Source organism: Strix uralensis, chromosome 32 (assembly GCF_047716275.1).
Source record: "Strix uralensis isolate ZFMK-TIS-50842 chromosome 32, bStrUra1, whole genome shotgun sequence".
NCBI lineage: Eukaryota > Metazoa > Chordata > Aves > Strigiformes > Strigidae > Strix > Strix uralensis.
Genome location: NC_134003.1, coordinates 1,889,429 through 1,904,978, shown reverse-complemented (window position 1 = coordinate 1,904,978; position 15,550 = coordinate 1,889,429). Strand labels below are relative to the sequence as shown.

The 15,550-nt window shown below is 42.1% G+C and overlaps 2 protein-coding genes and 1 pseudogene across 2 annotated transcripts; all 3 read left to right on the top strand.

Annotated features, from left to right (window-relative positions):
• LOC141936239 (feather keratin 1-like) lies at positions 1-1,919 on the top strand. Its single transcript, XM_074853049.1, has 2 exons — positions 1-284; positions 1,548-1,919. The coding sequence occupies exon 2, from the start codon at positions 1,569-1,571 to the stop codon at positions 1,917-1,919; it is 351 nt and encodes a 116-aa protein (XP_074709150.1). The 5' UTR covers positions 1-284; positions 1,548-1,568.
• Positions 1,920-7,296: 5,377 nt separating this feature from the next.
• LOC141936380 (feather keratin B-4-like) lies at positions 7,297-8,923 on the top strand (annotated as a pseudogene).
• A 5,901-nt stretch (positions 8,924-14,824) lies between these two features.
• LOC141936294 (uncharacterized) lies at positions 14,825-15,550 on the top strand. Its single transcript, XM_074853157.1, has 2 exons — positions 14,825-15,078; positions 15,169-15,550. Exons 1-2 carry the CDS (start codon positions 14,825-14,827, stop codon positions 15,548-15,550), a joined length of 636 nt encoding a protein of 211 aa, XP_074709258.1.

The window sequence follows — 15,550 nt, the reverse complement described above, 5'->3', positions numbered from 1 at the left end:
ATCTGAATTAATCATTCTAGTGTTTCCAGAAATTAACTTGGCCCAGAATATTTTAAGATGAAAGAAACTTGTGGTCAGATATACATGCCACAAGATAAGGAAGTGAAGCAGTAATAAACACAAATACTGAGGAAAAAAAACGTGTAATCAGTAGTGGCTCATAAATAACTTCATGCACAAAGAATGTCCCAAGTTGTCAGGCAACTTGGGACTCAGTATAAAAACCTGAGCAACTCAAGGCTCTTCTATCCATTTCTCTTACCTTCTTTGCCTTGGTGAATAAGGTAAGTCTGAACCCATTTATTCTTTCTTTATATGTTGAACTGTTGCCTTGATGATTTTGTAGCTTTTCCTCACTAATGTTGTAGTACCTTCTGCTTTTTTTCTCTGAGAGAGGAAGGGGCTTTCATATGAACAAGGAGAATTTTCTGTTGGTGGTCAGTTATAAAAATCATTGAATGGAAAGTTTTCAGGTCCTGCAGCTGAATTTAAAATATCTGTAGTGAATTCTTGGGTCTGCGCAGAGTAGTGTGCTGTCTGTGGAAAATTCAGCTAACACCAGAAGATTAGAAGAACACAGGGATACTGGCCAACACTGACAGTCCTGGGTCTCCAGCTCTCCACATAAAAAGAAATCATCAGTCCATGCCTGCATTTGAAACTCAATACATAGTTCTTCTGCAGGCAAGGAGTGACCTTTACCCAGTTGCTTCTCCATCCTTCAAACAATGGTGGGCAGATTTGCAATGTAGCTTCTCAGATCTGATGATGATTTCAATATTAATAACATTACACAAAAATAGGAGTGTTCCTGAGTTCAGCTGCCTGTCCTTCCTTTTCTTATTGAACAAATTTTAAGTGCTTAAGCTTCTATTTCCCACTTTCTAAAATTGGAAGAAGGGACGTCCAAGAGGGAACATGCATGAGAGGACATGACAGAAGTGAAATGGGAAAGGTTATTTGCTGTATTAACATTAGGTAGGTTGTTCGTCATCATTGACTCTTTAGCAAAGAAGCAAGCCTTGGATCAGGAATAACAAACCAAGTCTTACCTGTCCCAGCAAAGCACCTTCATCTGAAGGCTACAGAGTCAACCTCCATTTCTCTAGGACATGCAGAGCCCTAAGAATTTTCCTGTGTGCAGCCGCAACTGCAAGGGAAAATGTTGAAAATACCTTTTCCCAAGGGTAGTGTTATGACCATGTGGTTAGGACACCCTCTGCAACACGAATGAAGAGGCTTTCAGCACCAGCATGCACCCTGTTTCCTGGGTGAGTTGACTAACCACAGAGGCTTCAGGGTAAGTTACCAACGGAGAGGCACCAGCGTTACTTTCCCTAGTAGTCTCCTTAAGGAAAAGGCAAGCTCAACTCTGTTTTCAAAGTTCTTCCTCTGGATCTGGTGAAAAATGTCCTGCTCCCATGGAATCTCTTGTTATTTTGTTAAAATCTCCCCTTATGAGAGAATTTCAGTTATGCAAATAGAGTTTTCTTTAAATTCTTCTATTGCAAGAATTGAAATTTAATTTAATTGTATGTGTGTTTCAGATTTACCTCCACCCCACAGACATGTCTTGCTACGACCTGTGTCCTCCCACCCCCTGTGGCCCAACCCCACTTGCCAACAGCTGCAACGAGCCCTGTGTCAGGCAGTGCCAGGACTCAACAGTGGTGATCCAGCCCTCTCCTGTGGTGGTGACCTTGCCTGGACCCATCCTCAGCTCCTTCCCCCAGAACACCGCTGTGGGATCCTCAGCATCTGCAGCTGTTGGGAGTGCTCTCAGTGCTGGAGGGGTCCCCATCTCCTCTGGCAGCTCCTTGGGATTTGGGAGCTTTGGCTATCCGGGCCTGGGCAGTGGGTACAGCCGGCCCTACCGTCGCTACAACACCTACCGCAGTGGCTTCTATGGGCCATGCTAAAGTGTAAGCAACAAGCAGGAAGAAATGACCAGGAATGCTGAAGCACAACCCGACGCAGGACTGAGCTCATGGCCATGGTTTTCAGAATTGATGTTAGACACCCACAACCTGAAGTTACTGAAGCTGTGGGAGCCTGGCATCTCCTAAAATCAGGCCTTTGCTTGTCTTAATTTTGTTATGCTTTACTTTATATTTCTGATCAAATGTCTTGTTCTCTTATGCTTTTTTTTTTGTATTTGACAATGACTAGGTAAAATATGTAATTATTAGAAATTGTTCTGCATGGCTGAATCAGTACAGTCCACTTAATGAAGAAGGAAGATCTCATTTTGCTGAGTGTGTTATTATGAGAGGGATGAGTGGGTACTGTCCTTAGTGGACCATGGAAATGTGTTCCTTACACTTTACATTGCTTCCTTCCATTCCTCAGCCTCATTAAATTTGTGTTGCATCATACTCCGAGTCTGCCTGTACTTCTTGACTCTCCCAGCCCCTTTTCCATCTTGTCTGTGGTGAAACTGGTCCCTTTGCAAGTCATTAGTTCCAGAAAACACCGTGCAAATAACTTCACGTCAATTGCCAAAGGAGAATGAATCTAGTTGCAGTTGTGTAAAAAGTTTATCTTTGTCTATACATGGTAAATCAAGCCTCAGAGAATTCCTCAAAGGCTAGAGAGATGATGTTCACCTGCAATGGGCATGTCTCCTGTTGTTGCATAAGCAGGAAATATTAAGGGATAAGCAGGGAGCTGCTTCTGTTTACCCTTTAAAGACCCTTTACCATGGAGATGGAAAGAGGCCCTTTAACTGATTTAATATTGCTCTCTTATAAGAAAATGTTGTGAGATGGGTGTCTTTTAAGAGGGAGTCTTTGACTGGGGCAATAGGCTGATCTGAGAAGGTGTATTACCTTCCCTTCAATGAGAAGTGGAATAGCCTAATTTCAGGGAAAAGCTCACTGAGAGGAATACTGTTTCTCCTTATCCTTCCATAGATGTAGTAGACAAGAGTATCTACATGGAAAAGAGGACAGAGGGATGCAGCAGGAAAATCTCCAGGGGCATGAGGAACACTAGAAATTATAGGGATAAACCTTTTTCTGAAGTGCTACCTCCACTCATCTGTTCTCAGCTTACTGCACAAATAGGATATATGTGCTATTACCTGGAAGAAGATTGTGGCTTGATTTATCCTATCTGTGATATGTAGGAAGATCCCTTTAAAAGAAGGGAAAAATGATGCTTTTCCTGGGGCAGCTGAACTTGCTCAGGGCAGAGGTGGTGGGAGAGAGGCAGCAAGCTAGTGCACCCCTTTGAGTGCAGCCCAGAGCTTTCTGGTGGGTGCAGCACCTCTTGGCAGCTGACATCGGGCCCTGGTGAGTCTCAGAGGGGAGGAAGGGAGGGCTATGTGATGTTTTTGCAAGGGAATTAGCCTTTGACTTTTGCTGGCTTGGAAACATGTCTGGGAGAAAGAGATGAAAGCGTTCTAAGTTCTAAGCCTTTCTTAGTGTGTCTTTATAAACTGATTCTTATCTGTTGTGTCTAGTAGATCTGAACTTTATTGGGCATTGCTTTGTTCTAGCTTGATCATCTGTGTTGTAACAAAGTCGATTTTTAGAGGCTGGGAGCTTTGGTCCCTAAAGGAAGCACATTTGAAAAACTCTACCTGAAGGTTCTGGATGATTCAATGTCCTGTCAGCCCATACAACTCACAGCCTGATATCTGTGTAATTTCTTGCTTGGAGTCTTTGTCTGTGTCTGTACAGACTGATGTTGAACTGTAATTAAAGCCAGAGAAAAAGGTTGACAAAGTTATATTGACTACAGTCATTAGCAGAGCTAAATTAAAGGAGATACATCAGTTCCCTGAAAGAATTAATAATTTTTAAGGAGTAGGTTTTCTTAATAAACAACAAAAGAGAATGGAAAGTTAGCAGTTTGATATTATAATATAGCAGAAGGCTGGTCTGAATTAAATGTGTAATATATTTTTTGCCGTCTCAGCTGAAGCTATTGCTTGATCAAAGAGGATGCATTCCAAAGAAGTCATCATTCCTTTGTAGTTGTTGCAAAATAGGTTTCTCTTATGGAGGTCAACCTGCGTATCTAACGCAGCAGAGAAGACAATTTCACAGTATCAATATGGCTGGAAAGAGTTATGGCTGAGGCACTGCAGTGAAGGTATCTTTAACATATTCCCGTGGACAAATAGATAATTACATTTCTCACGACAAAGTATATTTGCCTACACTTGCAATCCCCTCCTACAATTTTCTGTTAAGCTTTCTTCTAATCAGCTGCACCAAACCTCTCCATAGAGGTAGCCTCTGTGCATGTACACCCTTTCCAAAGTTGGGATCTTTCCTTCAGGCATTCGGACATTGTAGCAGACAGCTCAGGTATGCAGCTCACTTCTTTAAAACAAAAAGCAAAAACAATCCTCAAGCATAATTTCCTCCCTTATTTATTGTCCCAAACTGCTGTCTTTGGGTTAAAACTTTTTGCAGCAACAAACATAGCACAGTCTTAAAGTAAAAGCTTTCTTTGTTTGGTTTTGTATTTAATCAGAAAGTGTTTTATTCACTGCTGCAGAATATGAGCTAGATTATCATGTTACAGAGAAAATTTTCTAGGCAAGACAAGCTCAGGTGTTGTCTTTCAAGTTGTTATTGTGTTTGTTTTGGAAACAACATACCGTGTTGGACTGGGGGTCTACATAATCGGGTGATATGGGTGCCATAACACATAGTATTAGACAATAAAACAGCAGCATATAAACCAGTACATGGTAGAGTACACATGCTCTGAACAAAAGAACCCTCTGTGTCTTCTCTTTCTCAATTTATAAACTTGCATCTGTTAATATCTATCACTCAATAGCTGGAATAAGTTGGTCCCATAGAAAAAATAATGTGAGCTGTTTTTGTGGGACACTAACTATTTTCTACTGCTGCCAGTGAAAATATATTTCAATACCAAGTTTTGCAAAGCCGAAACCAGAATTGTATCATCTGCTGTGCATATAGGGATAAGGGACGAGGCAGGAAGGCTCTGGAGAGCAAGAGCCTTTATAGCTTTCTCAGGCTGCCTGGAGGATCTGAGACATTCTTGTACATTTAGTAACCAGTTCCTGCATTAATTTTGGGGTTTTTTTTGCATATGGCTGGGTTCCCACTAGTAAAATTGTTTTGTTTACTGTTTATGTTTATTGCATGGGCTGATCCTGGCATTGGATGAAAACCACGATCCATGGTGTCTCTTTCATCTTTTTCATTTGCATCCACTAAATATGCCTGGCTCCATTATACTGACTCCACCTTCCCAAAATGTGGATGAGTCAAAATTCAATTTGATTAGGAAATTTGTCTGCTCTTTAGCATTTTGGTCACACTGGCCCATGGGAGTACCACCTGCTGTCACAGCAATAGCTTCTAATTTAAGTCCTGAGTGTGCAATTTCATCCCTGATAAGTGACTGTGAGATTTCAAATCACTACTCTTTGTAATATTCCAAAGAGCAACATCCTAAAGCTTTCAGTTCCTGGGATGAGGAGCTTGAGCCAGCCAGGCTGACTTGACATATGACCACCTTCAGGAGAGGACTTGTGATTCTTTTTATCATCACTATACCTTTTGATGACTTTGTTTTCCAAATGACATGCTTCTCTTATGGTAAATTGATAGTTATTGCTATAAAAGCATATGTTTTTTAATATTTTGATATTGCAGTAGTATGTCTGTGTGCATGTATTGGTAAGAGCATTGGGAAAAGACTGATGAATCTCAAGGGATAGAGAGTTTCAGTCGGTAATGTCACTGATGGGGGTCATCATATACCCGAGGACATCCAGTGACTGATGATTGGAATGCAGTTTTTAACATGTGACTTTGTGCAAATATTTATTTGTATTTTAAGTAAAAAATGGAAGGACTCCAGTTTGTGACACCATGTAATGTGAAGAAGTTTGTGAAATTCATTAGTAATCCTGGTCACAAACTTTAAACACTGATCATGTTCAAATAGTGTCGCATACCTTCACATCTTCTGATAATGCATTATTTGTGTGTCTGAGCCGTTGATGAAAATATGTTGTGAACTTTGAAGACTTTTGTTCCTCAGAAGTGTACAATCAGCATTTATTTCCCAGGAGATCTTCATGAAGATACTCACAGTTCAGAGATAATTTGCATGTCTCTAGCTAAGTGATTTAAACATTAGAAGAGGAGAGATTGGAATACTGATCCCTTCCCTAAAGTTTGCTTATACATTGTATGCAATTACTTTTTAATCTAGAAATTGTCTTTGAAAAAGAAATTGAATTGTTGCGCATTGCAGTGTTCTTTAAGACCATGAAAATGAAGTCAACATTATTTGCTTTCAAAAGAGGAAAAAAGAACAAGATTATAAACTTCTTTAAGTAGCTACCATTAATTTGGAGTCTAATTTTGTATAATAGTGCAAGAGACAGTAGGGGAAAATAATAATTCAATGGCAAATGTAAAACTGTTTGGCGTCTTTGATGACCCCATAGGTAAGCTTGTGCAAGACTTTGAGTGCCAGTGTCTCTGACTAGCCTAAAATTCACATGCATCCTCAATCTGACCTGAATTGTTTTCCTGGAGTTTGATGTAGGAAGAAAGCTAAAACTGTAGACTCCTTACTCCTTAGATTAAGGACTTTGACAGTTCCCAAATTGAAGAGCTGTGTCTCAAATTCCTTCATGGAAATGTAGTAGTTTAATATTAAATGAATAGATCAGACTGCTGATACTCTTTCATCCTGTCTCCTGAGTCAAGAAAGTAAAACAGTATGTTCCTTCAAATAATCTATTTCCCAATAAGTACCTTAGAGACTGGTAAAGTGTAATCAGCTCTGCTAAGTGCTTTCTGTAACCATTTTATTTTTTGAGTTTGTGCAACTGTCTGGCTGTTTGAGAGGAATTTGGTAAACCTACAGTTCAATTCAGAGTCAGAAGTAGTAACTTCTGGCCTTTTCAGAGTGAGATGTGTCAAAAACTTATGTTCTCCATGAAGAGGGAAGGGGGATTTCACAGGGGAGTTCGCATGTGTCTTTCTTAATATATATATATATATTCATCTCAGTCAAATGATGTAAATTGCATATATTGCCCTTAGGATGCAAAATAATTTCTTTAGTAACTCAACTCAGATGAACCAGTTGATCTGACCAGGAATTAGCTGGGCTCATAAGATTTTAAGATAAAAGAAACCTCTATAGTGGAATGCATATGTTATGGTGAGGAAATTAAATCAAGCCAATAAATACAAACAGTGAGGAAAAAGTAAATCATCAGCTGGGAATATTTTGCATACAAGAAGTCTTTAGCAATTGGCTGGCAAATAGCTACATGCACAAAGTATGTCTCAAGTCCTCAGGCGCTCTAGGACACAGTATAAAAGCCAGCACAGTGAGAGTTGCTGCCATCCACTTCTGCTTTATTCTCCTTGGCGAAAAGGGTAAGTCTGAATCTGCTTACTATCTTTCAGTGTCCTGAATTGTTGCCTTCATCATATTTTATTTTTACACTCTCTTGTCTATAGCGGTCTAAGCTTTATGTTGCTTATCAGTGTGTGTGGGAGACCTGCAAGCAGCTCTTTCTCTAAAAGAGGGTAGCTGTTCTTTGAAGGGTGGCAATTTCTGGACACAGGACTTCAGACTAATTTTTCATTTGTGTCACTGGATCATTCAGTTCCAAGATGTTTGAATCTCTGCATGTGAATTGCTCAGCAACTAGAAGTGGATGTGGAGAATCTGTACAGAGGGTTTGGCTTTCTTGGAGCTTTTTCTATAGATAGATAAGTAAACGGGCTCAAATTTTCAGAAGCGTGCTGAACAATACTGAAAGTATATCTCTTCTTGCACCAGCTACCATGAAAATAATCCTTCTTAAGCACTTTGAGACCAGAAATATTTGAATTATCTCCTTCTAAAATGCTCTGAATACTTTGGCACTAGATCTCCGTTGCAGCACCTCAGTAACCTGTAACTGAAATATCAATAGTAAAGCTTCCACCTGTTCTATTCGCTTATCAAATGATTTTGGACACCGTCAACTTCTATTCCCCCCCCCCCTTCAGAAACAGACAGAAAGTTCTTTCTCTGTAAGACTGATGTAAGAGAAAATAAGCACAAAGAAAGAGGAATGATTAAATAAGATTTAGGCAGAATATTTATTCTTTTGCTGTTTAAGAGACAAGCCCATCTATGGGGAGGATAAAATCTCCCTTTCACAGGTGTCACATTATCAAGTTATGTTCAGCAGCTTCTACCTGATGAGGAATTTTTAATTCTTCCCTCTGTTGTGGGTGAAGTTTCTCCTAGCCGTATCATACAGGAGATCTTAAGCCTTGTCCCTCGCTTCCCACATATTGCAGGACTGCACAAATTCTGGAGGACTGTTGTGAGAAATGAGCTATCAAAGACTACTCAGGAGCAGGTAGAGCTACCCCTTGAGCTGTCCTCTGTAGCACAGAGGAGTTTGGGTTTCACTGAAGTATCCTTTCAACCTAACACGAATACATTATTCCATTCTCCACATAGTCTCTAGTTTCTTGCACTTTCCATCATCTTAGCAGCTTAATAACATAGCTACAACTCTTTTCTTGTACTTACTTTCTCCCCTGTGTTTCAGACTTAGTTCCATCTCACAGCCATGTCCTGCTACGACCTGTGTCCTCCCACCAGCTGTGGCCCAACCCCACTGGCAAACAGCTGCAATGAGCCCTGCGTCAGGCAGTGCCAGGACTCGACGTACGTGATCCAGCCCTCTCCCGTGGTGGTGACCCTGCCCGGCCCCATCCTCAGCTCCTTCCCACAAAATACCACAGTGGGATCCTCAGCATCTGCAGCTATAGGGGATGCTCTCAGTGCTGGGGGGGTCCCTATCTCCTCTGGCAGCTCCTTGGGACTCGGGAGCCTTGGATATTCAGGTCTAGGTGGCCTCTATGGGAGGTCCTACCGTCGTTACAACCGGTGTGGGCCATGATAAGCCTCGGGGAAAACCCACAAAGGAACAACCAGAAGCTTAAAAGCGTGATCCGGATGCACGACTGAGTTGATGACCATGGCCATATGCTTGCTGACCACCCTCAGCTTTTCCCTAAGCTAATAGGACTGCAGGAGCTTGGCATTTCTGATTTAATGCCTTTCTCTGTTATCAATGAGGTGAAAAATGTAACTTGTATTGTTGCATGTAGGAGTTGGGTGTCCAGCTGTAAAGCATTGCCTTGAAATGGATGATTAGTTTTATCCTTGTTCAACCCTACTGCTTTCTTATGCTGTATGTTTTTTAAAATTCTACTTTTCATTAAATTTATGGCGCATCATAATATGTGTCTTGCAATGTTCTTCCTCTCTCTTCCTCTTTGGAGCCTTCTCTGGGGGAAATTTGCCTGTGCATAAATTGTAAGTACCAGGCAGATCTTCCTTTATATCATGCCATACCAATTAGTAAGGAAGTAATCATAAATAAATGTAAATAATGAATAATACCCCTTTTTTGACAGGGTGTATTTTCCCTTAGTCAGACATCTTTAAGTACAATATGAAATAATCATTCCTGGCTGACAATCCATGGGTGGAAAGAGGTGGGAAAACTAACGTTGTCTTACAGGCAATATATCATTTTGTTGTTTGGTATTCCAATTCCTTGGAGCTCATAAAATCCCAGAAATCTCTGGTATTATTTTCACACTCATATTTTAGATTATGAAGAAGATTTTGCCATTAACAAAGATGGCAGTAAATATCAGGAAGAACATTTAAAATTTAAATTAAAGAAAAAAATTATGTATGATTCTTCCTTTGTTGGCTTGTTAGTTTAGGAATGCTGCAATTATGTCTTAATTGGTTGTTAAATTATGTGGTGATTGGGGGGCCTTTGGGGTGTCACCAGAAATCCTCACAGCAATAACAATTACCCTGCCTGTTCTGAACCCTGGAGAAGATAATGACTGCTAAATTGCTAAACAAACATTCATTAACACAATGCTGTTGATGCCTCAAGGATCCCAATTAAACTTTCATTCCACATCTTAAAGAGAGATTGAACAGGGCAGATTCTTTGATAAGTTAACAGAGCATATGGAGTTTTGCTCCAAGAGGAGGCTAAAGGAACAAATGAAAACCAGAGAGGCTCTTGTGCAACACCGTGGGGTTTTAATGTGAAAGAGAAGCAGAGCAGCCAATTACAGAAAATCAAGTCAATACAAGGAGAAAGGCATGATGCGGGTGTCACGCTCTGGTACCAGTGCCCCGCTCAGGATCCAGGGGACAGCCAGGGTGATGGAGGGATGCAGGGGATACCGACGCTGAGCCATGCAGCCAGGGCACACAGGGGCACAGGGTAGTGCGCTGCTGGGCACACACAGCCACCTCCTGTCCCCATGCCAGGGCAGCTGATGCATGCTGCTCGTCCCCATTGCTCTTGCTCCATGTCCTTGTGCCATGGTCCTGGCTTCAGGGCTGTTGCTGGTTCTGGGCACCATCCTGGGGACTTCAGAAAGCCCCACAGCTCCCACGGCGGGACCTGCCCCACCTCTGAGCTCCAGGGAGGTAATACCCCGTGCCACAGGAGGAGAAGCCAGAGCTGTAGGACCTCCCGCAATTGCCAAAGCCACTGGACCCATGTTGGCCCCCATAGCCCAGGGAGACCCCGTAGCCCGTGTCATCTCCATAACCTAGGCAACGGCCATACCCAAGTGAGCCCCCGTAACCTCCCAAGCCAAAGGAGCCCCCATAGCCACGGGAACCCCCATAGCCACTTGAGCCCCCAAAGCCCAGGGAGCTGCCGTAGCCCCGCAAACCAAAGGAGCTCCCATAGCCTTGGGAGCCCCCCAAACCCAGAGAGCTCCCGTAACCCCTATAGCCCCCCAAACCAGAGGAGACCCCATAGCCACTTGAGCCCCCATAGCCAGTCAAACCCCCCAAACCCAGGGAGCTCCCATAGGCCCCATAGCCTCCCAAACCAAAGGAGCCCCCATAGCCCTGGGAGCTTCGGGAACTGAAGGAACGCCCCAGCCAGGCTGGGCCTGACGACCCCACAACGCTCTCCTGAGGAAAAGAGCTCAGTATGGGGCCTGGGATTGTCACCACAGCTGGTGGAGGGAAGATCACAGCTCTGGAGTCGGGGCATTGCTGCACACATGCCTCATTGTAGCTCTCAGCAATCGGCTGAGGGCAGGTCACTTCGCAGGGTCTGCAGGACTCACTGTAGGAGGACATCCTTCTTGTGATGGCTGTGAGTCTGCAATGCACAGCAGTAAACAGGTTTCAGATGCAGAAATTGTCACCTGACTCTAGACGCCTGTGCTTGCTTAAAGTCAGTGGAAATTGTGACAGCCCAGTATTCATTACCTTGTGAAGTATACCTACATCTGGTCACATAAATCCTATTCTAGATTCTGTTTACTGTCAAGATCTCCTAGATGTCATGCACAGCTGCAGACATCTAGTGTCATGCATGGTGAATCTTGAATAAATATATTCACAGCAAGTTAAGAAAAGAAGTGTCAGATATAGCCCAGCTATTTCTATAGTTTCATGCTGGTTCCCCAGTAGCACTCAACTTCCAAATAGGAATATTTACCTGTATGGGACAAATACTACATTATACGAGGTGGTAGCTACTGCGATCACTCTGTTATTTTTAAATTGTATAATGCATGTAGATTCTGAATTCGAACTAAAATGCCTGGGAAATGATTATTCAAAGTAGCATAGAAAAACTTCCCATTTTGTTCTAAGGATAACACCTTCTGACACCGGCAGTTCTCTAACCCACCAATCCATAACATCATGTAGAATTTAGCATCAACAGAAAAAAACTTGAGAAGGATTGAGCCAAATCAGACTTACCTTGTTCACTGAGGAGAATAAGCCAGGAGATATGGATAGAGAGGCTTGGAGTGGAGACAGCTTTTATACATTTCTCAAACTGTTTACAGATATGAAACACCCTTAGTGCCTCAGGTCCTACATAGTAACAAAACAACCTTCCCATCGAGGGATTTAATTTTGCTTGCTTTGCACTGCCACTCCCCACCTTCAAAACCAGGTGTGATACAATGTTGGTACCAACCTGTGGGCATTGGTCTGGTGAATGACGAGTTCCTTCAGACTTCTAATAGCCAGCACCAGCACTGGGGCATCTGTTATTTTTAGAGTGGATGAGAAAGGATCAATTAAATTTATCTGTCTTTTAAGAAAAGTGCCATTTAAGTGAATATGTATGAAAATACATGCAAGCTGGATAAAAAGAGGGAGAGAGGTGATAGAAAGAAGGAGATTTTCACGTATCTACATCTGGTTTAGAAACATGGGGCTTTTGACATCTGTATTAGCAGATAAAATATCATTAATGACTCATGAATTATAAGGTGGATTCCATTCTTATTTTTACTGCTGTCTTTGGAATGTCACTGAGGCAGTGACACTTCAAAGATATTACAGATCCTCCTAGGAATGATAAGAGACTTTACAAACACCCACTAAAAATTCATATTTGATGTGTTGTACCACAAACACGCAACTATCAGCACACAATTTAGAGACGCGTGAATGAAGTGCTTTGTGTAATTAGGTACAACTTCATGCATAAGAGATGGAGTCATTTAGAGGTGAGAGCAAGTGGTCTGGAGAGTCTAAGTGTAGAGATTTAATTTAAGACCCCTTGTTTTTCAGGACATGGACAAATAGCCAGTTAAGCCTGAAAATTCAGGTAATTTGTAATGAGGCTCTTCCCCACCACTGAATTTAAGGCAATAGACATTTTAGATATATTAGCAAAATACTGGCACATAAAGGGAGATGAAGCTACTATCTATAGTCCATTGCATGGACATGTCATAATCTCCCCAAACAGATTAATACTTGGTAAAAAAAAGAACTTGATATCATGAATGAAAATCAAATAATTTCAGGCATTGAAGTTATAAATCACAGTCTGGTTAGGGAATCAAAAGGATTTGACATTGTTTGTCATATTTTTAAATGATGCTGTTTCATAACTTCTAAATCCTGCCCTTCTTAATTTAATATGATAATAACAGAAATTGCAAGCACTAAGTATTAACGAGTATTTGTGAAGCAGCTTAAAGTCATTATCTTCCAGGTGCCTCTCATTATTATCAGCAAATCCTGATGACACTTCAAAGGCACACCTATCTTACAATTTAAAGGTAGTTTATAGCCTATCTTTTGTAATATTGTAAAATTAAAACCCAACAGATTTGCAAATAACTGTATGATGCTGCAGACTTACCCCCTTAAAATATATCTTTTTAAATACCATTTTATTAATTTCCCACTTTTTGTTAAATGGTCAGTACTTCAAGGTGGGGTGGGGGGGAATAAAATTGGGATTGATTTTAAACGTGTTTTAACAGAACTTCTAGAAGCAGAGGTATCAAATTAAATTTTGAAACATTTGGTATTAGTTTTAGACAGAGACCCTGTCAAGAGTTCTGGCTATATCAGTAAGGCCTTTTCTGCTTCTTTGGAGGTGTCACTTAGCCCAGTCATTCTTCTGTTAACCTAATGTCATCGAAATTGTCTCAGAAGAATTGAGAGAAAGATGTTGGAAAAGGTTTTAACAGACTGATGCTAACTTCACTCAGGTTGTAGTTAATATTTCTAGTGATGATGGGACCATATCATTCCCCTATATCATTTGACAGGTGCAGTAAATCAGACTCTGATATCCCTGCCTGGGTTAATTATAGGTAAAATAAAAAGCTTAGAGCACAAGCTAAAAACTTTACCAGGACTTATTGCTTTCATGCTGTTATCAATAGTGATGTCCCATCAGGAGTGAGCCTGCGTCGTGTCAGCTATTTGCTCTGCTGTATAATAACATTTATAGATCCTTAGCCAACTGCAAGGAGAACTTGCATCCTCTCAGACCCAAACTTCTACTTCATGTTGGATTACCTTCACCTGGTTTGTGTACGTGGCACCAAGAAGGTCTCCACATCATGCAAGTACTACATTGAACATTTAAATGGGACTAACATGACGCACTCCTCTTGTTCTGTTTTTCAGTCGATGACTATATGGTAACCCTTCACCTGCAAGTTCCTCAAATCCCCTAAAATGGCAATCACAGATAACTGATTGTCATCAGCAGTTGTATCACACCCACACTAACATTTGGGAGGGACAGTGCTGAGGTGGCAAAATTAAAGCTCCCACTATCGTGTTTGTTTTGTAACAGATTATGACCAAAGACAAAAAGGGTGGCTTAAAGAAGTGTATAAAAGCTCGTGTCACCCGCAGTCCTTATATCGATTTCTCTTGTCTCAGTCTCCACAGTGAACAAGGTAAGTGTGATTTCACTCATTCTTTCTACTACTATTAGCATTTACTTTAACAATGCTTTTGTCACAGAGATGATTCTCGAATGTGTTTTTACAGACATATGTCCTTTGTTTCCTTCTGAAAATGTGTCTTTGTCCAGATACAGCATGAGGGGTTACTGCATTAGGATAGGAAGTAGATCTTCAAGCTATAGAAACACTTGCGGTGACTTACACCTCATAAAGTCTGAATTAAAACATACAGTCAATGAACCTTTTCCCCTAGTCCAAGTTGCTGTAGACAGATCTGTCTAATTTATCTAGTACTGAATTTCTGTTTCACATCAAATTATTTACAAAGGTGATCAAGATGAGATGAAACAAAGGATAAAATTCAGTTGATACAAGAATGAGTTTTATTTGTTAGTATGGATAAATATATCCATTTTCTTGTTAACTTCTGATATTTCAGACACAGAGTTACTGCTTAATAATCTTGGTTTACCTCCTCCCAGCACAGTTCCACTATTTCTTCATTTACCTTAAAACCCCTTACTGCTGTGCATTGCAGACTCACAGCCATCACAAGAAGGATGTCCTCCTACAGTGAGTCCTGCAGACCCTGCGGAGTGACCTGCCCTCAGCCGATTGCTGAGAGCTACAATGAGCCATGTGTGCAGCAATGCCCCGATTCCAGAGCTGTGATCTTCCCACCACCAGCTGTGGTGACAATCCCAGGCCCCATACTGAGCTCTTTTCCTCAGGAGAGCGTTGTGGGGTCGTCAGGCCCAGCCTGGCTGGGGCGTTCCTTCAGTTCCCGAAGCTCCCAGGGCTATGGGGGCTCCTTTGGTTTGGGAGGCTATGGGGCCTATGGGAGCTCCCTGGGTTTGGAGGGTTTGACTGGCTATGGGGGCTCAAGTGGCTATGGGGTCTCCTCTGGTTTGGGGGGCTATAGGGGTTACGGGAGCTCTCTGGGTTTGGGGGGCTCCCAAGGCTATGGGAGCTCCTTTGGTTTGCGGGGCTACGGCAGCTCCCTGGGCTTTGGGGGCTTGAGTGGCTATGGGGGTTCCCGTGGCTATGGGGGGTCCTTTGGCTTGGGAGGTTACGGGGGCTCGCTTGGGTATGGCCGTTGCCTAGGTTATGGAGATGACACGGGCTACGGGGTCTCCCTGGGCTATGGGGGCCAACATGGGTCCAGTGGCTTTGGCAATTGTGGGAGGTCCTACAGCTCTGGCTTCTCCTCCTGTGGCACGGGGTATTACCTCCCTGGAGCTCAGAGGTGGGGCAGGTCCCGCCGCGGGAGCTGTGGGGCTTTCTGA